General features: G+C 42.0%; 1 protein-coding gene across 1 annotated transcript in view; it reads right to left on the bottom strand.

Moving 5' to 3' along the window:
- cita (citron rho-interacting serine/threonine kinase a) overlaps positions 1 to 24,199 on the bottom strand; it is a 35,573-nt gene that overhangs the window by 6,103 nt on the left and 5,271 nt on the right. The window contains exons 9-43 of the mRNA XM_079342272.1: positions 23,855 to 24,008; positions 22,263 to 22,452; positions 18,534 to 18,639; positions 17,894 to 18,037; positions 17,600 to 17,719; positions 16,116 to 16,286; positions 15,756 to 15,809; positions 15,609 to 15,662; positions 15,149 to 15,289; positions 14,893 to 15,018; positions 14,239 to 14,334; positions 13,598 to 13,714; positions 12,496 to 12,605; positions 10,982 to 11,156; positions 9,332 to 9,529; positions 9,048 to 9,101; positions 8,328 to 8,525; positions 7,905 to 8,098; positions 7,673 to 7,808; positions 7,454 to 7,558; positions 7,123 to 7,263; positions 6,810 to 6,917; positions 6,485 to 6,680; positions 5,851 to 6,012; positions 5,122 to 5,145; positions 4,474 to 4,611; positions 3,812 to 3,992; positions 3,636 to 3,727; positions 3,425 to 3,529; positions 3,013 to 3,182; positions 2,562 to 2,606; positions 952 to 1,032; positions 723 to 858; positions 297 to 436; positions 46 to 138 (exon numbers count right to left, since the gene is read on the bottom strand). Coding sequence (XP_079198398.1) covers positions 46 to 138; positions 297 to 436; positions 723 to 858; positions 952 to 1,032; positions 2,562 to 2,606; positions 3,013 to 3,182; positions 3,425 to 3,529; positions 3,636 to 3,727; positions 3,812 to 3,992; positions 4,474 to 4,611; positions 5,122 to 5,145; positions 5,851 to 6,012; positions 6,485 to 6,680; positions 6,810 to 6,917; positions 7,123 to 7,263; positions 7,454 to 7,558; positions 7,673 to 7,808; positions 7,905 to 8,098; positions 8,328 to 8,525; positions 9,048 to 9,101; positions 9,332 to 9,529; positions 10,982 to 11,156; positions 12,496 to 12,605; positions 13,598 to 13,714; positions 14,239 to 14,334; positions 14,893 to 15,018; positions 15,149 to 15,289; positions 15,609 to 15,662; positions 15,756 to 15,809; positions 16,116 to 16,286; positions 17,600 to 17,719; positions 17,894 to 18,037; positions 18,534 to 18,639; positions 22,263 to 22,452; positions 23,855 to 24,008 — 4,455 coding nt within the window. The remainder of the gene's footprint in view (positions 1 to 45; positions 139 to 296; positions 437 to 722; positions 859 to 951; positions 1,033 to 2,561; positions 2,607 to 3,012; positions 3,183 to 3,424; positions 3,530 to 3,635; positions 3,728 to 3,811; positions 3,993 to 4,473; positions 4,612 to 5,121; positions 5,146 to 5,850; positions 6,013 to 6,484; positions 6,681 to 6,809; positions 6,918 to 7,122; positions 7,264 to 7,453; positions 7,559 to 7,672; positions 7,809 to 7,904; positions 8,099 to 8,327; positions 8,526 to 9,047; positions 9,102 to 9,331; positions 9,530 to 10,981; positions 11,157 to 12,495; positions 12,606 to 13,597; positions 13,715 to 14,238; positions 14,335 to 14,892; positions 15,019 to 15,148; positions 15,290 to 15,608; positions 15,663 to 15,755; positions 15,810 to 16,115; positions 16,287 to 17,599; positions 17,720 to 17,893; positions 18,038 to 18,533; positions 18,640 to 22,262; positions 22,453 to 23,854; positions 24,009 to 24,199) is intronic.

The raw sequence follows: 24,199 nt of genomic DNA, 5'->3' as shown, positions 1-24,199 counted from the left end.
CAAAGCACGTACTATCTTCATGAAACTGTCTCCATCCCCGCTCACCTTTCGGATGCAGAACTTGTTCAGGCTTTCATTGTGTCTCAGGATTGTAATCTTGTTCGGCATAGCAGCACAGATACACATGCCATTATCTATCTGTAAAGAAAGAACAAGACAGCAATCAGGCCAGCGGCACATTTATGCAATCAGACAGCAAACTGCTACACTATTAGTTTTAAACGCAGCTCATTAACTGACGAACAGGAGGCTTTCCTCAGAGCCGTTTCCCTCCGTTTACGTTTAAATAAACATACCTTTCCAGAGGAAAAGAGGTGGCATCCCTTGACTGTCTCAAAGATGAAGGGGTTGAGGTCAGGTGGAGCGGGGAGGTGGGACTGAGACAAAGACTGTTTGATCTTCTTGATCTCCACCAGACACAAAGCCCTGTCCTCTCCTGTTGGACACAATATGAGAAATCAGAAACACAAGAAATCTCAGCTTAATGTCAGACAAAAAAAGGAATATGTATATTTTACAAGAAAGTCTTTCATAAGCCTGATGCAGGTATTATCTGATTTATTAAGAACATATTTCCCATTTCAAAATCCTATACACAAAACCGTAGGGATTTGCTCAAAAAAAAAATTGATACGGCAAAATAGGCTAAAGTGCTTCTTATGAATGATTATCTATTATAGAGAAGGCAAGACAGTCAGGATCAGGTTTAAGTTTTTACTGACCAGTGATCATCAGAAGCTTATCGAGGTCCTTCAAGACCTGGATCTGAAAGACGGAGGTCAGGCCGGGGATGTGCGTCAAAGAGTTCTTTATGACGTTGAGAGCATACAAACCCTCCTCTGAGCCGACCAACACAATCTGATAAAGTGATCAAGTGAACGAAACAATCCATCAACAACAAGGCAATGTATTAATGGCGCTGTTCATGCAGCATGTTTTTGGTCACTGTACCTGGTCAGTGAGAGGCAGAGTGCAGTTGATGTCCAGACGGTCGTCACCCTCCAGCTTCAACAGAGAATTGCCCAGAAGTTTCTATGATTGAAAGAAGAGGCAGAAAGAGGGAGAGAAGAGATATAGAGCAGAAGGAGGAGGCGGGTCAGGCCAGTCTTTTTTACAAATACATTGCTTCCAAAGAAAATAAGATTAGCCAGCAACAGAGCACTGCCAGAGAGCTAAACGCAGTGACTGACCTTTACCAATATAATAAGTTGTGCCAAAAAAAAAAAAAACTATTCTTAAATATCAAACAGTATGTCAACAAGACTAGGAAGTGATCAGGTACAAGATGCATGTATGTGATAGTAAGTGCTTTAAATAAAATTGCATCAGTACATGAAATGCTGTCGAACTGTTTTCTATTCAGCTATAAAGAAAAACACCAAATCAACAACACTAGTTGTGCAAAGTAGTGAAAATCATAGAAACTTAAACACTGGTGGTTCCTCGTGTAAATTTATCATCAGCATTGAAATAGTGTTGGCTGCTGTTCACAGCAGCTCATACAGTATGCTGTGTGAAACAGACCAGTTACTGTAGGTTACAACATCTGTCTGATCATTTGGATGTTTCACGATTTGAGTTGGGAAGTCGGTAGCTACTAAGAAACTGAGTTTCTCTGCACTCGTCCTACACAGCAGCATTGTAGAAAAGAGTCGCTCTTCTGAAACACCCAAAGCTTTGGTATCAAGTGTTGAGTGTTTACGGTGTCAGGAGGAGAATTAATCTGAGCTGATTGTCCTGATAGTTTTGCTCTTCTTTTTGGGAAGATGTCAATTACCGTAGTTATCCGAGACATGTCATCATATCACATCTGTACAGGATAATTAAGGTACATATTAAAAAATAAGGACATATTGGTACCATTAAATCCCCAAATATAGGTAAAAATGAATACTGTGGAGACCTTAAAACATCAACACTTTAATCATGTTTGGGATGAATCACATTTAAGCCTAATTATAATTAGTTTGATTCAACCACATCAAGCTGTACTGCTCAGGTTTGAGCTATTTAGTTGTTTTCTGAGATTTAAATTCAGAGGTTATACAATATGCTGAGCATGGATTACACTGTCTAAAGTAAAGAGGTGCAGTTTAGAGAGAATCTAATTTCATTTTCAAGGGTCATTTATCACAGAATGTAAGCCCATGGGACCCCGATTGGCGATAAGCACATAAAAACACCAACAGCAGAAGCCTGCAGACTGACGTTCATCTCTGATTGGTTGAGGAGCGTGTTCATGTGTCTGTCATGTTTCAGTGAGAGGGGCTGCAGCAGTGCATGGCAAATAGCAGATTCATGCAGGAGACAGCATATGACACCAGGCCAAAGGTGCACACCTATTCACATCCATGCACTATGCACATTTGCCTGTCTGATCACTCATGTTTTCACAGAGAACTTGATTCCATGAAACATTTTTTTTTTCAGTGACTCAGCTTGTGACTGTGTTGACCTGCACTGATTAGCATCAGTGTCGTTAGCTTAGATGTGTGCAGCCACTGCATGCTCAGCCGTTCGGTCGACTGAAGCCCAAGCGTTCGTGCAGCTACTTACTGTACCTGAACCAGAGGGGAAAGGTTCTTCTGTCTTTTAGAGACACCTGCCTATAATGTGATCCACACGACCGAGTTGAATGGAGATACAAAACGCACACGGTACAGTCACATCAACGAAGGTGATGAAAACACACAGAGAGGAGACATGTATGACGAGAACATGCAGAGAGAGGAAGGAAGAGGGAGGGAGAGAAAAAGAAGTGAAGGCACTGGCTGATGTTCAATGGAAGCATTCAGGTTATCTATGTCTTTTCACACACCGAACAATATAGCCATCCCTGGATAAAGCTACTATTTGAAATGTGCATAATAAGTGTGTTTTGTCTTGAAGGAGACACTCGGCTCTTTCATACACATCTGATAGGAAACATTTCTTACATTTCTTTACCTAATCAGGCCTGACACAAGCAAAAAAAAAAGAAGAAAGAATCATTTATGCACAAAAGCTACTCACAGCATCAGCATCACATTTGTCTCTGGATCCACGGCTGCCAGCCACCACGGACTCCAGGACAGCCACCCAGCGCTGCTTGTCAGGGAAGCTCGGAGCCATGAAAAAGAGCGACTGGCCTGGCCAGCAGGTGGTGTGGGGATGTGACTCCAGCTTCAACACATAAGGGATGTCTGTACATGCATGCACACACACACACACACGCGCGTAGACACAAAGAAAGAAGGACTGGTTGGCTGTATTGTTCACAGCTTAATTTCACAGCTGAGCAGAGGTGTCGACATTTTGTTGTATTTCGAGATCTGAAGTGTAGATGGGATACGTGGATCCAATTTAAAACTTGGGGAGAGGGTGATGCACTTGAAATCTGACAGTAGGCTGAGTGTGGCGTGATTAGCTTGCATTGATCCCGTACCTGACTTGGCGGTGTTGATGAGCTCAGAGGCTCCGACAGCTCCGTGGACGGTCACCTCTCCATCAGGCAGGCAAAGCTCAAACTCATCTTCGGCTTTTATACAATCTAGAAGAAAGCTTTTTGTTATTAGATACTGCTGCAGTGATCTCATAGTCATTTAAAGATCTGTCTTATAAGGAAATTAAGCAGCGATAAAAGTAGTAGTACTGACCTTCTCTGGGCTCAGTGTCATAGATGGATACTTTGGTTCCATCGAGCACCACATATTTCCTCTCCCAGCCCTGCTGACCTCGTTTTCCATTCCTGTGTGAGCAAACAAACACAATCACACTGCTGTCTGAGATGTGTGTGATCAATAAGGCCGTGGGGTCCCAGATCGAAGGTTACCTAGGTTGCTTCATCCACCCCTCCAGGCGGACATGCCCACTGGCCTCTTTGACCTGCAGGGCTGGAGAGTTTGCCTTTTCTCTGCACAGAGCCTCTGAGAAGTGAGTGGCATACTCGGCTGGCAGCCCACAGGTCGCCGGCAGACATGGTGAGCATTTAGGGTGACACAAGGTGTGACACTCTATAATACAAGAAAGAAAAGTTATTTAAAAATTGTATGTGCATTCTGAGATATGGTATTTTTTATTCTAAGGTAAGGTAGTCAGAGCAGAAAAATCTAATTCCACCGTCAGAGGGAGAGTTAGGCTGCAGGCAAAAGACCTGAATTGGATTGTTTTTGATCCTGTATCGCTCATATCTGACTTTTTTAAAAGCTGTGTAAACAACACAAGTCACGTGGAAGCTGATCTTTCCAAATTAGATTTGGCCACTTTCATATGTGGATTCCCACAGGAGTCTGATACAGGCCAAATATAAAAAGCAGTGTGAAAAGCCAAACAAAAAAAAGCATTGAGGATTAAGGCTTGCAGTGTGAATGCTGCCTAATATGCTGGCTGCACCACAAGAACTATTTTTAGCACGTTTGTTAAGACTGACCAATAAATGTGTCCTTTGAAATATCTTCACATTCAACGCTGCCAGCCACAGTGCAGCCTACAAACCTAGACAAGTGGCAGCCTGTCGTCCAAAGTGCACAGTGTCCAGGCAGACGGCACATTTGGCGGCCCTCATGTTCAGGCCCACAGTGAAGCGATGAGGGATGTTGTGGTGCATTCGCTCCTTTACACGACGACCAAACTCTGTGGTGCAAGAAAGGAGAAGTGGACAGTGGAGCGAGTTAATGAAGAAAAACACGAAATCTTCAAAATATTTTGCTCTAAGTAGAAAACAAGGCCACAAGAGTCAGAGGGACAATTTGAATAATGAATGAATAACTAGATATTTAATAGCATATGCTTTTTTTTTTTAATCGCCCCCTCGGGGAAAAAATAAAGTTTTTTTTTTGCATTAAATAGCATAATCAATATTCTGGTCTAATGATAAAGTCAATCAGAATCATTCAGATAATGCATGCCAGTGGACATGGGATGCATTTAAATGTTTCGGGGTGAAAAACAACCAGTTGGACTATATCTAATCTGAACCATGATTCCAGGAACGTCCGAACCTGACCTTAAAGAGTGAAGTCAACTTTTCAGTTTAACAGGACGAGACAGATGTTTAACATGAGCATGACGTTTACAGTAAAACATGCATGTGGATGACTTCATGCATGCTCTTAAGACACCCTGTGATGACTGCTAACTTACTTTCAAAGGTGACCCTCCTCTTTTCTGTGAGGAGCAAGGGAAAAGAGACAGAAAGGAGACAGCAGTCTAACAACAGCTACATGAAACAGTGAGCAGCCTGCATCACAAAGGAAGTAGCCACAAACATGTGTCTCTGATAAATCATACATCCTGCTATGGTTCATAAACTTTTTGGTTTTGTAAAATAATTTTATAGTTTTGCGATTTAAAGGACTCATCTGGAATAGTTATTCCATTTATTAAAACACTGTGTTCAAAGAAATGGGCTGTTTGCACTTTTGATACAATTCACTGAACCTGCTAAATGTTACCATAGTGATCAACCTTGCAGAAAAAAAAGCACTATAGCTTTGTAATACAGGAAAGCCTGGATTAAGGCCGATGTAACCTGGCTAATCCACTATTCTTACTTTGTGATTCAAACCCAAGCAGGATTACAATGTAAGATGGATAAATGCACAGTGAATGTAACCAGAAACTTAAGTCTGTCCCTTTTTCGGGAGCGAATTCCAGGTTTAACATGTGCATAGCTAAATTATCCAACTCTTTTAAACCTCATAATCCTGCTGTATGAGACAGGCCATAGATCGAATACACACAAAACACCACACAGACAAAATCAGTGAACAGAGAGTCTGTTTGTGTTGACATAGACAGCATAAAGGGATCAGTGGGGGGGAATCATTCAGTTGTGTTTGGTTTTTTTTATTTTGTCCGTGTGTGACTCACCCTCAGGGGTGGAGGTCTCCTTGCAGCGGGTGGAGGGGTTGAGAAGGCTGCTGGGGTTGGGTTGATGTTCTGGAGATTTGACAATCGCTGACATTAGGATTTGATGTCGAGCCTGAGCCGGAGTGGAAGGAGCCATATGTTCCTGGACTTTGAAATGAGCCGCTGTATCAGCATAAACAAATAAAACAACCTAATATTAGATGTTAAGCTGGAAATGTGTGGCTCCAATCGCACAAAAAAAAAAAAAAAAGAAGATTCTGAAATGAATCTCATAGGACCTGGCGGGTGTAGGTAATGAGCAAGAGGCTGCCATGGCAACAATGTTAAAAGATGTCTGGGAAAAGATAAGGGGAGGAGGCACAACACAGGTTCTCCTGAGTGGGCTCAGGCTGTTAATGCTCATCTCAGAGGGCAGATCTAGTTTTATTGTGTAATGAGTTTTCATGGCTCACCTCTGACTTTGTGTCATTAACGGTTAAAAGTTTTACATTTAGTGACTGATGACACAAGAGATGTTGCCCCTCTCTGTGGAAGAATAATAATACATGCTAAGCTACAGAGTATATTTTAGTGCCAGGAAGAATAGAGGTGATAGAGCCTGTCCCTGATCTGCTGCAGTAACACTAAGACTGACCTTCTTCTCTGAGGGATCGTAACTCTATCCTCATCTTCTGCAGGGCCTCTTCAAGATCCGCACACCTCGAGCGCTCCTTCTCAAGAGCCAGTTTCATGTCACCGTACTGCAAGGGAACAGCTGGCTGAGGCTGTGGAGCCAGCGCGCCGTTAGTGGTGGTGCCTACATCCTCTCTACGCCTCCCAAATATACCCTGCTGAAAGTGAGTTAAAAAAAAAAGTGAAAGATAAGCAAAAAGATCCACAAGTTCTTCTTTGATATAAGCGTTTTGTTTTATTCCAGACATCTTTGGCTTAAAGATGTCAGGATAATGTTTCCCCCAGACCTTCTTCTTCTTTGTAGGCTGGTCCATTTTGGCCTGAAGGAAGTCAATGAGTTTGGTCTGCTGAGAGATTGTCCCTTCCATCTTCACCTTCTCATGGGAGTATACAGCCTGCAACAAGGGGAAAAAGGATCGTGAGAGTGAAAATACCTCTGAAGAAAAGTTTTAAAAAAAGAATTCAGTGTAAGACCAGAGAACGTCCCCATGAGACGCCTTGCTCAAAATCAGTAGCACTATTGTAATATCTAACTAGGACTCGCTCTTTCCCTAAAGGCGGCTGTATATCATCTAGTTGCAAAAGAACTACATTGAGCACCTGTATGTTCTCCAGCTGGTACTCCAGGTCGGTACGCTCAGTCTTGAGCATGTCGGTCTGGTCCAAGGCGTCCTGCAGGCCTTGGGTAAGACGGAATATGTGGCTTTTCTGGAGGTCCATCTGCTGCTGCAGCTTTCCTTGCTGTTGACAGAACAAAAGAAAACACTTATTCAAATGAGGTGTTTTAAATGATTAAAAAACAGAAAACTTGGAGTTAATTAGCAAAAACTGTATCATGAACCTAATTAGCAAAGCATGTGACTCAAACAGTACAAACAGAAAAACATTTTTAGCTAAAAAAAAAAAAGCTATATGCAGCTTTTTACTCCACCTCTTCCATCAGCCTCTGTTTCAACTCTCTCTCTGTCTCCAGTTTCTGCTGCAGGCTGCGGGCATTCATCTCCAGCATGGCGTGCTTCTTCTCTAGATCGTTGAGCTGTGGGAATATGTAAAGGCGTGTATGAAACCACCACAACATCCTTGATATTCACACTTTAAGGATGTAAACAAATAGTTTTCTAATAGTAATACACAAACACTTGGAACTCACAGTATCAGACAGACTCTCAGCCTTCAGTCTCTGCTCCTTTAAGGCCTGCTGTAAGGCGAGTATCTCAGCATTGTGCTCTTTAACCGCCAGTTCCACCGCCTGGCGAGATTCAGTGCTGCGCTGGTCTGCACGCAGCCTGTAATGGATTGACAACATGTCTCATTGAAGGGTATAATCCAGGCACTCTCAAGATCATATTTATGTGTGTGTGTGTTGTCTGCTTGTATGTTACCTGTTCTGCTTCTCATTGTCCAATATTCTCTGCAGGTCTCTGGTGCGTCTCTCAGCTTGGCTTTTTTCATCTTCCAGGGCGCCTCTCCAAGCCTCCCACTGCCTCTCCTTCTCCAGAAGCTCGTCGTTTAGGGACTCCAGCTCCACCACCTGCTCCTCCAGCATGCTGCATGTGGTCTTCAGGGTCTCAATGTTCTGGGAGAAGACAAAAAAAAACGGAAGAGTAGGATTAAAATGAAAATCTTTCAAAGCTTTTGGGTGAAACCATGAGATTGTTGTCTTTATGCATTTTCAGAAAGAGAACGCAGTTTCATCTTAATGATGTTTAAATGTTATAAAATGAGGATAAATAAGGTGAAAAACAACATGAGGGTCCATGGGCATCAAGTCATCATATGTGTATTTGTGTGTGCTCGCATGTTACCTGTTTCTGGTTGTTGAGGTGCATTTCTCGGTCAGCCACCTCCCTCCTCAGCCTGTCCACCTCCTGGCTGAGCTGCAGCTGGTCCTCCCTTTCATCCGACGCTTCATCAAGCTGTTTCGACAGGTAAAAGTTCTGGCGGTTCAGCTCGGCATTTTCCTGACTCAGCTGTGTGAGCTGCTCTTCCAGGTCAGTGATCACCTGAGGCAACACCAACAGTTGGAGAGAGGCGTTACGGGGGCATATGGAAGTTAACATATGTACTTAAGTTATTTCACAGTTTTAAAAAGGACACTCATTCATGTGCAAACTAATAGTGAATGTTCAAAATGTCCTCAGTTAGTGACTTTCAAGAAGGTATATGATATTCAATTGACTCAAAAAAACATAAAAGGTTATTTCATATTTTATCAGAAAGTTAAAGGGTGGGATTTGTTGAGTGTGTTACATTCAGCTAAACAATCTATATACGTAGATGCATAAAAAGAAGCCCTCGAACAAGTGGCTTTGCTCTTAATTCAGGAGACAGCATGGATACACTATGAACTACTAGAGTTACACATAAAACAACAACTACGACTTGAAAAAGAGATCTGACTTCGATAGAACAAACCTGGCAAAAAAGAGGTTATATATAGAAATGTATTTTTTTTTAAAGGTTTTGCTAAACCTTTATCTAAAGTTTCTTTTGCAACAGAGACTAAATGCTTTGGCAGAACTTACTGAGCAGCTGTCTCTCAAGGCGTCAAACTTGCGCTGAATTTCATCTCTGTGATTCTGTGAGAACAAGTGCAAATGAAAAGCAAAATTACAAATACATCTGCTACGACATGAAACGATGTAGAGTGGTGTATTGCCTGCAGCATTGCTAAAATCAGAGTGAAACATATGAACTTCCCTTTCTCTTGCATGAACAGTACAGACAGCCTTCATATGAATCTACTTCTTCCATATGCACACATACACCTGTGTTTCTATAAGGGACTGCTACGATCTGTTTTTCTCACCCTGAGGGCGGTGATTTCCTCCTCAGCCTCAGCGGTGGTCTCCTCCAGCTCGGTCTTTGCTTGTTGCAGCTGGCTCTCCAGGGCCAGCCGTGCAGCCTGCAGGCTGCTAATCTGAGACTCGCGCTCCTGCAGGGATAGGGTCAACTCTGACACCTGTCTCTTGATCTCCAGCTTCTCCTCTTCATGTTCTAGACCCATCTACACGGACAGAAGGACGAGGGGTTAATGCTGTGCGTTTATCACAGAGTTCATCAGACCTGAAACAGATTTTGTTTGCAGCTTTTCCAGCTAGCTTCAGGTGGTAGGCGTTTTAGGATATCAGGGTGATTCAGAATTTTTGGAAAGAATCGAAATACTGATTTAAATAAACTGCCTCAAACAATTTGACCTACATCTCTCTGTTTTGCAAACATTTTCTGGTACTTTTGATATTAATTTAAAACAGTAATGTTTATAAACTGTATAAACTACATACAGGCATTCTTTTGCTTTCAACAAGATACAGCCAATATATGTATACTTTTTTTTTAATGATGTGTATTTAGGACCAATTAAAAGAGCAGAGTCTGAAAAAGCATCCAGTTAAACTGAGGAACTACGAGCTGAATGGGCAGGAGGATAATTAGAATAATTAGAGAATGTCAGGGGACACAAGTCGAACCAGCCGATACAGAAAGCAGATACTAAAAAAAAATTAGACAGAGCAGAGAGAGCAATGAGTGCTGAAAAATAAGACCTCTGCTAATTTGATTTGAAATACGGCGAATGGCCACGATGAATAAGCATTTCAAGTGAAAGCTCAGTTGAGGAGCACATGGATACATGCACCAGTCTCTTTAAGTGTCTGACTTCTATAGAGATGGAACAGGAGATCTCATCTCAGAGGACACATTTATTTGTGGGGGAGGAACGTGTGTGTTTATAAGTGAGGGTGCAGCAAGGCCAGCAATTAGTGCCAATCTCTGAATCACATCTCAGCGGGGAAGCATATGTGGAGGTAGAGATGTGACATCCAGCCAGCAGGTTGTCTACAGGGAACATCGGCACATCAGCACGCCTCCAAGGTGGGAGCTCGGGGTCTCATAGGATAGATTCACTTTGGACACAACTCGTGGATTTTATGAAAGAAACGCTATGTACTTCAAAAACTGACAACTTTAGTCTAATGCACGATCAAATATTTACAAGTGTTCCGCTAATAGGCAAAAAAATAAGCACTTCTCCTCTTTGCTTTTAATTAATGAATGAGCGTTAGGATTCATTTAACCACGTTGAGGTCAGACTGCAGACATAGCTATATGAGGGATTTGCTGGAGGACATTTCAATTGGGACGTGACCTGAATGGCTTGCTGTATTTTCTTATGGTTAAACATGCCTTCACCTGCTACAAGCAAACAAAAACACATTTTTTTTCCAGAGATAGCAAATGAAAATTGTCCACGCTGTGCCTGCTTATGTCCAGTGGCAATTTTGTAGAGAATCCATTAAAGACCAACAGAATTTAATTAGCTGTTAATCTGATAGGGATCTGGGCGAGCTGATCCAATGCTTTAATCCCTATTGTGGATGGTAATAATGTCAGGATACACTGTGATAGTTCAAGTGAATTGCTTAATCTTGAGCAGTGTATCTGCTTCCTGTTGCCTTACCTCCCGCAGCCTGCTCTCCAGCTCCAGCAGGCGGGTCCTCTTGGTCTGCTCCTGCTGACTCATCTTCTCCAGGTGCTCCTCCAGCTTGGCATTTTGGGCCTCCAGCTTTCCTGCTTGAGACTCCAAATAGAACTTTTGTTGCCGAAGCTCTGAGATCATCTCCTCCTGTGCTTTCCTGTCAGAAAAAAAACACACAAGTAGGATTTTATATGGCTTGCTCTTTAACAGAAAACTCTGGAAAATGCAGCAAGACAGTTAGTTCAGTTAGTCGATGATGTACTGTCGACAAAACATCTACTGTAAAAATGACCTGTCAATGTTTACATCATACAAAGATTATTGTGTCAAAACTAAAGGCAGGGTTGGTCATTTTCTACAGATATACTTGTTAAGATTTTAGTTAAAATTGTCTTTAGGTCCTGACAGTAATTAATAATTCATGTGCTCTGAAAAAGAAAAAAAATCCATCATCTGTAGCAGTTGAAAGCCTGTAAAAACTTTGACCAATGACTGCACTCGATACAAGTAATGAAACAATCATGCCTCCCTCTCTGCTCGTTCTCTACCCCATGCATACACGAGCCCACACTCAAAGCATGAGCTGTAATCTGCTTCCGGACCAATGGTGCGAGTGCATGTAAGTGAGGGGCGTGGCTTTTGAGGGAGCACAGAGTTGAGGAGGTGGGTGAAGACGGAGCACGGAGAGGACGCTACTTTCAAAATCATGCTAGTCTCAAAAATGACCAACCCTGCCTTTTATGAAACAACTAAGGATCAAACAACAAATTATGTTTTAATTGATTCTGCTATATGATTCGCCATTTGGAGACAAAAAACAAGAGTTGTAAACAAAATATTGACCCATTCTCACATTTGAAGTCTATGAACGTATTTGCTCTTTTACAATTGAAGCACCGACAGTACAACGTAGGCATTCATTTGGAGACATGTCTGGGGACAGTTGATATTCACTCTTCAGTACTGTTAATGCTCGTACAAACTTACGAGGGAAAACAGCAGCTACTGTCTACTAAATGATCCGCCATGTTCAGCAGCTAGCTGAAATACGGTTTGAGTTGAGCTGATGGGGCATATATTGAGAGTTAGAGGCTTTCTGCTGTAAATGGTGGATGTAAACTTCTCTGTGAGAGCAGTGCTGATGAAGCAAAGAGACAACATTACAGAGAGAACATTAAGAACTTGAGCAGCATAAAGTTTGTCCAGTCTGGGGGGAGAAGCAGGTTCAGCTGATCATTTAATGAAAGTTCATCCCTACAAGTCCCCTGCTGCATTGTCTTTACATTTGATTATGAAGAAAATGAAAACATTTGTTTACAGGCAGTAAGTCCGAGTGATGACACAGAGTGCACACACAGGGGAGACTGATCAGCCATGGTGCCGGAGATGTGAGTTCACACTAATGAAGCTATCGAGACAGTGTGGGCGGGGGACCTCTTTAAAAAAAAAAAAAAAAAAAAAAAAAGCAGTGTGGGCAGAAGGTCTAGTTAACTCACATATTCTTCTGGGTGTAGATGCTGCTGTTGGCGGCCAGCTTGTTAGCCTCTGACAACTCAGCAATGCGCTGCTCGAGGTTCTTCATCTTGGAATCCATAGCATTAATGGTCTGTAGGAAGGAGACACAGTAAGGTGGTGAGAATTGCATCAATGGAAAACATGCTCGGATTGGCTTTATTGGTCAGGTATGAAAACACACAAGGAATTTAACTGTGGTTGTCTGTGCTCTCTCTGTGCAGATGAAAACATTAAATAAATCTAAAAAATCTACTAAAAATATAAACAAGTAATTAAAGACTAATATGTACCAGACTAAATGAGATAATAGTGCAGTGGTCAGAAGTGCAAAAAGGATGATGAAGTAAACATGAGGTAGTTATAGTATTTACATTAAAGAAGGTGTATAGATAATCATTGAATTAAACCATATGTGTTTATGTACATTCACAGTGCCAGTTTAGTTCCAGGGTACCTTGATTGATAGCCAAATCCTACTAAAATTCATGGTGTACACGAAATTCCTCAGCACTATTTTCTTTTATGAAAAACAGAATTTTATACTGCAGTTAAATCCTATTAGAGACCATTAAGGTGTCGCCTGAATCTTCTCCTGTCAAAGTCAGCTGACTGCCTTGAAAAGCTCCTTAACTGCCTCAATTCTACCACATTAACCAGATTAGGACTGGAGCCCCGGCTTTATAGTACAACATGAAGTATACTGCATATTCATTTAATCCGACAGTAGGTACATAGATATAAAATGTATGAAAATAAATGACTGTGTAAATACAGACAGTCATACTGATATCATGGAGACTTGCTGTCAATTGTTTTTAAAAATGAATTCAGAGGATGAAAAATGGACCAAAAGATCTCGCACAACTTCAGCAAACCAAGACTTGCATATCAAATAACACTGACTGTGGCTTCCTCTATTGCATGATCCTATAAAATAATCTGTTGTTCAGACAGAGACAATATTCAACACTTTATTCATTGGTTTCAATGAAGTTTTCTGTCCACCTCTAGAACTTTATCAGCCCAGATACCTGACTGGATATATTAATCAGCTGAAATAAAAAGCCTGTGGTGTATTCTTACTGCTTTCTGTTCGCTGATGAGTTTGCAGTTCTCTCTTGACTCCTCCTCCTGCTGGGCTCTTCTGGCCTCCAGGCTCTCCTTGTCAGCCAGGTCAGTCTTCATCTGGGTCTCCAGAACCTTCATCACACAGAAAAGGCAACTTTTACACTGATACAAATACACGGAGGAGGTTTAACTCTGTAAATATCGACGTGACAAAGCGCATTTTAAAAATGAAAATGTGAAAACAGTAATTTATTCGGTGTCGAAGCTTGCTGTGAAACGTGTTGATAGCTCTGACTTCACAGAAACAACAGTGCTGATTTCAAATGACACGGGATGCAAGGAGTTACGACGCATAACCTACAACCAAAGTGTAACCTGTGAACAACTAGCTGGTTATTTAAATGTACTGAGCATGATCCCTGCTAAATAAAGAACCAAAAAAGAAAATAATGGGATGGCGGATATCTTAGCACTTATGTTGCACACTCCATGTACAGAGGCTGTAGTCATAGAAGTTGGCTGCCTGGGTTCCACTCTCTCACCCCCATTTCCAACTCAATCCACGGTCCTCCTCTACAATGAAGGCCTCAAAGCCCTATCAATAATCATAACAGAAATATTCACAGATAAATACAGTTGACAGAAGAATGGCACACCTTGATCTTATCTTCAAAAAGCCTCTCCTTCTGAGTCAGCTGAGTTTCCATCCTCTGGGCCGTTGACTGTGCATCTCTCAGGTTCTCCTCTAGTTCCTGCAGGGGAGTCACATGAAAAACATATCCCATCTAATTATGAATCTAAGTCACTCTACAACATTCTCACAAGTGTGTTTAAAATGTGACACTGATTTGTTTCCCTATTTAAACACTCCCCCCCCCCCCCCAAAAAAAAACCCTAAAACTGTCACTGCACAGAGTAGCCAATCAAAATACATGAAAGCACATCTACTGGAAAAAAACAGTTCAAGCTATTTGAATATTTTTACTCTAATAACAAAAGTGTTGAAATCAAAAGAGAGGAGGAAACTTGCACTGAAAAGCTTGAAATCCAGAAGTCGACTGAAGCGTTCCCTGTTCATGTTGACGCTGCTATAGTTTTTTTAATGATGTTTGTAAAGACAGGTTAACTGGAAGCCATGTGTGACTGCTCAGTTGGCAAGAGGAGTCGAAGTAGAAGTGTGTGCGTGTGTTCTAAGATGACTGGTAAGTTTGACTGGGAGAGGGCTGGATGAATGGGAGGGGGGGGGGGACAGGAGGTGGGGGGGTGAAATGAAGGGTTGAGTATTAAAGCCTTATCTGCAGCTCTCTCACCAGGATCTTTTCAGCCATCTGCTGGATCTGCTGGGATTTGGTCTGAATGTCATCTTTCAGCTTATTCTCCCGCCGCTCCACCATCTCCAGCCTCTTTACCTGGTTCTCCAGGGTCTTCCTGCCCTCCTGCTTACACAACAAAGAAACACAACGTAAGGCTAACCACACAGAAAAGAATGGACTTGTGTTGGAAAGCTGTATTTAATAAGGCAGTCAACACATTTTTTAGACTTTATGACTGTCTTTACTCAGATACCTCCGTCTCCCTCAGGCGTCGTTTTAAAGTGTCACTGGAGTCGGTTTTGCCTCTCAGGCGCTCCAGGTCTCGTTCCAGTCGCTCTTTTGCCTGTCGAACATTTTGCAGCAGCTCAGTGGCTTCTGTGCTCGCTTTCACTGCCTGTGGGAGTTCAGGAGGTCATAGACTGTTAGTGGATCCCAAGACAGCCTTACTGATATGCTTGGGCAATCCCCATTCACAGAGACGATGAAAAAAAAAAAAAAAAAAAAAAAAGCTACTCTTGGGTATAAACGGCTGAATGGGGAGAATTTTTAAAGTCTGTTAAACATATGCTATCATGCTTATGAAAAACTCAACTAAGATGGATCCTCTTTGTTGATTTAAACAATTAATCCTGATGAGAATAAGTTGCATAAAAACATTTGGATAAAGAACTGTCACTACACAATTAAAGTAACTAAGACAATCATTTATTCACCTTGGACAATTTGTCTTGCAGCTCCTGGATTTTCACCTGCTGCTCAGAATTGGTCTGGGGAAACAAAAGAAGAAGATTTCTAATAAGAGACTAAATTTCCCATCAACGCTCAGCCTGTAGAATGACCTGAGAAATCAGAAGTTTTACCTTCTCTAGTTTGGAGAGAAGTTCTTCCACGTCAGCTTTTCCCTGCTCTTTAGCCTGACAAATAATTGGTATATAAATACAGACTGATCAGAGACTGATGCAGTACAATCCACCCACGTCCTGTTGTTTGCAGTCGTTAAAGAGGAAGCACAGCAGCCCAGGCAGCACTTCTCTCAAAAAAAGCCTGAAGTGCTCTCAGACTGAGAAATTCATACTGTAAAAAATAACTATTTTAATGGCAACATTTCTCCATCCAGATATGCATAGTGTGAAAACCCTTGTTTTTTTTTAAATAAAAGGTGCTATAGAATTAAAGTTATAATATAACATAACTAGTAAAGCATATCCGGTGCAACATACCTTTTGGATTCTCTGCTGGTATTCAACAGCTTTCCTCTTGAGTTCCTCGCTCGTTTGCCTGGAGTCTCGAAGTTCAGATTCGTAAAGATCACTGCGGCGGCGAGCGGCTGACAGGTCCTCCTCCAGCTGTCTGATGGTCACCTGCATCTCCTCCAGCTGGGCATGGTACTCCTGAGAGCATTAAAAAAAGAAGAAGCAAACAGTAGACATCGATGTGGGGGAAACAACTGGTGAGCATAAGAGGACTTTGTATTCCCGATACGACCAAATGTTGTGCAGAGGAGTGAACTGTGGATCGCATCGTGACATTTCATGTTTTTAAACATGCCGAAGGACTTCAAGCTGTGATCACAATAATTCTGTACAAACTGGAAACAAATCACTGTTGTCATCTTTGTGAGAGGATATGTTTATTTCTCTCTTCCCTCTCTCTCTCTTTTTTTATTATTATTTATATTTGATATAAGGAGAGGAAAACGACTTTGTCTGAAAACATCCAGCGGGGTTTTATGTGTTTGCTTTGACAAGAAACAACAGCAGCAGCAGGGGTTTGTTTGGCACAGCCTGAGCAGTGGAACAGGGCTTTTAACGCAAGCAACAACGGCTGCCAACCTTAGACAGACAAGACGTATACTTCACAGATCTGCTGAATCCGTTTCATTGTTCAGTGATCTATAGGCCCTGCAGTGCCCTGCTGCAATGAACATTTATCCCTTAAAGTGTCAAAATATCAGCATGAGAACTCCAGGTTTACAAAGGTACAGCTGTAGCTACAACTTTGCTCTACTGAGACGTCAAAAGGAAACACAAATAAACACTTCAGTCAATGAAAGAAACTTAAGACTGATGTTAGTCAGAGAGCTGGAGGTAAATGAGACTGCAAGACGAGGTCTGAATCGTCAGGGAGGAAATCTCTCATCTGTTACAGCAAAGATCTCCGTCGTCTTGGAAGAAGGTTTTTCTGTATAGATATCTATCTATTAAACCCCAAACAATGACTTAAATCATGATTGTTTATTCGAAAACTTCCCCTGGAGAAGATAGTGAACGAATCTCTTGAGTACAGATCAGGGCTCCTCTTCAGAGTGTACCTTGCAGGAAAGCCATCTGCAGAGATGACCTTAATGTGAGTTGAGGACAGGGGAGTCCTCTGAGGGGAAGCCCGGCCTGACTTACAGGGACACACTGAGTAAAGTGTAATCTACCTGCTGTTTCAGTTCCATCTTTATCAGCCATGATAGCCTGAATAGGACACTGCAGAAAGTCTCCCCTCAAATAACAAGATAGCGCTGAGAACGTATTGTGAATGCTTTTTTTTTTTTGCTTTTACCACATTTTTCATTTGGCACCCTGGAAAATATAATGTTTTTTTGAATTGAATTGAATGAATACCTTTCAGTGTATTCATCTCACGAATGCACCATATCATCATCACAATGAGCAGCAGGAGACAGTGGGTCATTGGAATGAGAATATTTACTTACTTGCTCTTTAATTTCCTGCAGCTTGTTGCTCTGTTCACGGATGTCGTGCAGCAGCTGCAAGGCCTTGTCATCCTCTCTGGAGACCTCCACACGTGCCTCCTCCAAGCTTCGCTTCAGGCTCTACAAACAAACATGTGCACACAAAATCAAGGCTGCTGTTTGTTCAAAACAATCCTTTTTTTTTTATTCACGTTTAGAAGGCAGCAACAGAGCCAAAGTTTTAACTGTGCATTGTTTATTTATTTTGGTTGAACCCGTCACACACAAAGACTGCCAGTTGTTATCACGACTCACGCTGCACTCGGTAATGTAGGTGGCGAGGTCTTGCTCCAGGATGCCCCGCTGAGTCTCAGACGCCTTCAGCTCCACATCCTTCTGGTGGAGGACTGACTCCAGGTCAGTCATTTTACGCTGAAACCTGGAGATCTCTTGCTCCATCTGAATCCACCAGAGAAATGAACGATTAACACAATGACGGACACTTTACTGAAGCGTCCACATGTACTCGTTTGATAGATGTTCATTGGTTGATAGAAGGGATTGAAGCAAACGGATGTAAAGGTGGTTATAGTGGTGAATGAAACCAGAAAGAAGAGTTCATTAACCTTACATTGTGCTGTTTACAGATATACCCAACCTCTAAACAACTCAGAATGTTTGAAACTGTAGTTGTAACCTGGAAAACACAAAGAGCTGAACTCGGCGTCATTACAGCAAAAACAGAAGCCTGCTTGATCCACATTCAAGCCAGAATAAACACGAGACGACGAGTAACAAACCCATGGAGGAATTTTTTTTTATTTTTTTTAAACAAAGTGCTACAATATGGAACTACAAAATTCTACAGCCAGTGCACTTATTTCTTTCATCTCTGGCTTGATAGATGGAGAATAAAGGCCTGTCATGATAAGTAAGCTGTTCAGTGTGAGCTCACCTTGTGACATTTGTCTTGAGTTTCTTGTAGTTCTCTGCTTTTAATGTGTAGTTTCTTTTCCATGGAGTTGGTCCTGGCAGGAGAGTTGAGGGCTGCTGACACTGCCCTGAGGAGAACAACATGTTTAATCATCTTTAGAACTCTTAAAAGTCTGGAGCTTCGTCGCCAAGGATTGCACGCCAGCTCGACTAAAGTCAAAATAGATATGGGGCACACGTTTGAATTACTGCCATAGACTGTCTTAAGAGGTCTGTTACACAAGTCCAACAAACTAACATCATTTTAAGTATCCCTGCTTTTTTTTTTTTAAGAGAATACATTCAAGATATCAAAACTAGCCTCATCACATCAGCCGAACAAAAAGATGTTCAACAATCTCATATCACGACATAGAGCTGTCAAATCCAACAGCGAGCCTCCCTCGTATAAGAGCTATAATTAATTGGGCTGAAATGCAGACACAACACCCACACATCCAAAATGAGCAACAGACAGGGAAAGCGCTCGCGTTTAAATATGAACTGACTCCAGTTTCCTTTGAAATGGAAAGTTCTGTGAGAAGTATATGTTCATAACAAAACAGACAACATTCAATAGAGTAGAAAGGAACTGACTACCTCCGATGAAATGCAGTTCAGACCTCGAATAGTTGACAAAAAAATCTGACAGGAGAATGTGTTTGAGTGCTTGAGTGAGTCGGACGCCCTCATCGCTCTGATTGATGTAAGAGGATATGTGATTGTGCTTTCATCCTTTGGTCAAGCGTCCGGTGGAAATTGACTTTGTGATCTTAATTATATCCAGAGGAGAGACAACTCTGAAATCTAAGTGTTGGTAATAAGTGAATGGGTCTGAATGGTTATGAATGAGTTTCCCGAGTACCGCAGAGGGCTCTTTAATATAGTTGACTCAGCCTGAGTCACAGTGTTAAAAATAATCCTAAAAGCAAGCGCGGCTGCTCTCTTTCGCCCTTTGCATCGAGAAAATAGAAACACACAAACAGACACAGACACACACAGACATATAGAGAGCACACACGCAGTAACACACAAACACTGTACCGTACATATATATGAGAAAGCCAGAGAGAGAGAGAGAGAGAATAGACAAAAACAGCAACAGCGTATATGCAGTCTTTTTCACAGGAAGTCAAATCAAATGACGAGGAGATCCGGAGAGCTGAATCTGTGCCAATTAAAAATTGATGTTAGACAGCAAAAATGTATCAAAGTTCTTCAGAGCTGCTGAGCAGTGTTGGTTGAGATTACGGTCTGATCTGATTAAAATATCCTTAACAGCGGGGGTTTTTTTCTGCATTAGGTCGACATTTTTCCCCCTTCTTTTCGTGAAAGAAGTTTCTGAATTTAAACTGAGTGGGTATTGAGGATGGATGGATTTTTCCCCCCCCCATCTGCCTCTCCTTCAGCAATGCTGCTGAAGGAGAGGCAGAGAAAATCTGAAGCACCCATCATGTAAACAACAACAATAGAACACATTCATTCACCCATGAATAGACTAAAGAAAATGCATACAGACACAGAACACAAAAAAAGGACACCTTCACAGACTCTCCATGAATCGTTTCTTTGAGCATTCAGACACAAATTCACAGAATCAGCCTGAGAGAAACTGATACCAGTCTTATACACAGTCCTTCCTTGGATTAAAGGACATTGATTTAAACATTTGAACCAATCAGAGTCTGTGAATCAGTAAATGTTTAGACTCGTTTTAACAATCGAGGTCACGGGTAACAAACACGTGTTCCACTTTAAACATTGCTTTTAACTTGTAAACAACATCAACTGATTTCACCGGACTGTTTTCTACTTTCTGAAATTAGGAACTTGTTTAAAATTGTAAATGTTCATCTTAATTCATGAAAGAGTTCAAACAATACTCGGAAAGCATGTCTTGAAAAGAAAACCATAAATGTTACGGTTTACAGGTTGTATCATTAATGTCCATTGGGTGGTGCTAGATTAGGGACTATCGGTTGCTCTATGTCAAAGGGGGTTTACCTGCTGTGGAGAGGAAGCAATATTTACAATGTCTTTGTCATAAAGACTTTTTTTTTGGTGCTTATAGAGATGTTAGGCTGATGCTGGCAGAAAGGATGATTAAAAACTAGAATGCTCCCTGATGATTCATGTGCAGAGAATTGTTGAGATACCATCTTGGCACCACATAAAAAAAAGTAAAACATGATAAAGAATCATCCTCTGGTGACTATGTTAAACCATGGCTATTTGACTGTACACGTAGACAGAATTAATATGGTCAGCATTTGCTAAGATATCCTACTCCTTTGAAAAATGTTAGAGGTCTGACCGTCGAACACAAAAAATAAGGATATATTTTAAATCTGTAAATGACCACATATTCCAAAACACCTTGAAATTGTTTCGCCTCTAAGACTTTAAATGAAGTTGATTTTATAGGAATTTTAAAGAAGCAGATGTGAAAGCCAACTTCAGTGGATGATTGTCTGACATTTAACCGTGGATAGCAAGCTGTTCACAGGATTTTGTTGTTTATGACTCAGACAGACACATTCACAGAGAAAGAAAAAAAAGAAAAAGAAAAAAAAGAAGAAGCAGCAGCAGCAGCAGGATCCCCCAAAACAAATGATTAGCACTTCATTCCCACTGTTTGGGTTCATTCAGTTTCTTTTTCCCTTCTTTGTATTTTAATGAAGAATGTGCACACACGTCTCCCACGTTCAAGGAGCGTTTCTTGATCAGATGCAGCACAGGCTTCACTTAAAAACCGAGAGCAGATGACTGATGGTGTAACAGCAAGGGACAGAGACGTTAGGAAAAAAAAGAGAGAAAAAGGAGAGGAGGAGAGGAGACTGTTAAAGATGGGGGTGGGGACTAGGAAAAAAAAAACAAAAAAAACATCATGGTTGTAACCATAGAAATAGATTTTCTCCCCCAATCTGAGCTCTCATCCTTTTCCCTGTCTAATCTGCGAGCGTTTTTTTTTCTTCTTCCCTTCTCTTCCTGCTGCTGTCATGAGCCGCAGTCTCCAGGACCATTAACCTGCTAGTGCACTGCCACAGGGCGACACAAATGAAACCCAGTCTCATGCATTATAATCAGAGGTTAAAAAGCCAAACACCATTAGGGATAATTACCATCCCAAGCGCATGCTGTAAAAGTCAGGAGCCCCATTATGCAGCACGGTGACAGAAAAAGCACAATAACAGCGGAGAGGTGGGAGTGTGTCGATGTCTGGGGTTCCACCTCTCAGCAAACCTCATTTACACACTCAGCCGCATACCAATCAGCGCCACTGGCAAGATAAAGACAGCTCACATTCTCTCCGTCCATTCACTCAGTCTGTCTATGCATCGGATCACCTAAGTGCCACCCTGAAGCAGAAAATAAGGAATCAAAGGAAGAGAGTGCCGGAGAACAGGGAGATCCCTTCACTCCCTGTCTGACACAGCATATGGCCAAACCCATTTTGGCCCTCACAGGCACAACACTAATGACAGGGGCTCACACGTACTGTACAGGAAACAACACTAGGTCACAAAAAAAAAAGAAAAGAAAGAAATAGCTGTTGCTGTTATGAGGAGTAAAATAGCAATACAGTGGTAAATCAACAAAGGTGTGTTAGAGAGATGAATGCAGTAGGTCTCTGCGTTGCTTACTGGGAGAAAACAAGGGGTTCTGTTTGAAAGAAAAGACAAACAATACAGAGTAAACATGCAGCACTTACTCAGTTTTGGCCAATGTCGTCAACGCTCTACTGAAGAACCAGCCTAGAAAGGGCAGATCCTTGCCCTGGAAGCCCGCTGGAAGAGCTCCTCGCTGGGCTGCTGAGGCTGGCCGGGGGGCTGCCTGCTCCGGCTCCTCAAAATTCGAGGTGTCATCTTCAGCGTGCAATGCAGGAACAAAAGGCGGGAGAACTGCAGGAGAAGGGTTAAGAGGATGAAGTGAGAGAGGTTGAGGAGGGAGGAAAAGAAGCAGCAACCAATAAACTAGTAAGGAAATATTGGAAAAGGAAGAAAAAAAAAACACAACAAGGAGAAAGGGGGAGAGAAAGGAAGGGAGGAGGAGCGGCGCACAGTGGTGGGAGCCTAGAGTGCGGTAAGTCGCGCGTTGATGCACATGCTGCCTCTCCGTCCCTCCTTCTCCCCTCCTTGCTCGCTCTCTCCCATACACATGCTCGCTCGCTCTCCCTCACTGCAGCAGAGCAAGCTAATCAGCTGGAGCAACGCCGAAGTAGGAAGCTCTATTACTGTGTGACAATCAATACACAGCGTCTGTATTTTGAAATAAATCATTCATCTTAATGATTTTGTATTGTATTTCATATTTTTCAATAAAAGAAAATAAATCTAAATAATTAACATTCAGGATATAATAATAATAAAAAATAAAATAAAAAAATCAATAAATCTTCTCTTTTGCAAATACAGGCACAAAGAGCTCCTCCATTTCAAATACTGTATCATAGTCTGTGCATAATCAGGAGGATTTTAGACAAACAATTAGATTCATTAATATTCAGCATTGATAGGAGCATTATATCAGAAAACGGCTCAGAGGTAGTGACCGGCATAACAATGTTTGGTAATTGCTCCGGAATCACATAAAGAGAGGTTTATTCATCTGATGCCATGAGGTATTCAGCACAGCAAAAAAACAAAACACAAACACTCATCAGCCCTGCAGCTGTACTGCTCGAGTCACAGAAGCCCTAGAAGGCTGCAGTGCTTTGAATGTGGCCATGCTTCACTGAAAAACACCCATAAATGTGAATGTTATGGGCGTGTTTTTCCACAGCTGCTCAGGTGAAAATGTCAAACTCTTTGTCATTCAGAGCAGTGTCTCGCATTTGACGGCAACAATGAACGTGCAGCAAAAAGCACGTGTGTTTCCGTCATGGTGAGCGTGGGTGGCGTGTGTGTCGCTGGTGTATGTAAGATTTTTGGCTGTAACTGTTGAAAGACAGTTGAGGTGCAGATCTTTAATCTGCCTGCACCGCTTCTCGTATCTGCCTCCCTCCTGTCCTCCTCCTCAGGAAACGAGCTGGCCGACCGCCAACAGCACACAGGATCTCATTATTTTACTACGTATGGACAACACTACACGACTGCTGTTTGTTGGTTCTGTGCAACCACACACACACACACAAACACAGAACACTAATGCACACTTTATACAATCCAAATATTTCAAAGGCTGATTCACATCATCTGTCCAACAATGCAGACGCAGCTCCTCTGTGTGCGTTTGAGCCAAATGAAGCATCTTCACTGGGAAGAAAAAAGAGAAAAGGATCTGAGAGGAGAGGGATCTCCTCACCTTGTCTTAAATTGTTCCAGTCTACACCGGAGAAGAAAGAGTGACAGCGGAGTCCCTGGAAACCAAGGCGCTCTTTGGCTCCACAGAGCAGTCTCTGCAGTAGGTCCACAAACTGCTTACTGGCTCGAGGCTCTGCTGGAAACTTAAGGAACCGCTGGTGGCGAAAAAACCCCCCCAAAGATATAGATTCAACACATTATGCACAGACTGATCAGATACTTCTTCACCTAATTCCGTTATTTTTAATTCATTGAACTGGGGAGGGGGAACAGAAAGTTTACTGCCTATATAATCAGAGAGCGTGATCGATCACATTTAACCAGTGACAAGTGTCAGTGCAGGTCT

This window comes from Symphodus melops (genome assembly GCF_947650265.1).
Source record: "Symphodus melops genome assembly, chromosome: 4".
Classification (NCBI taxonomy): Eukaryota; Metazoa; Chordata; class Actinopteri; order Labriformes; family Labridae; genus Symphodus; species Symphodus melops.
Note: the sequence above shows the minus strand (reverse complement) of the source record. Positions and strands in the feature narration are given on the sequence as shown.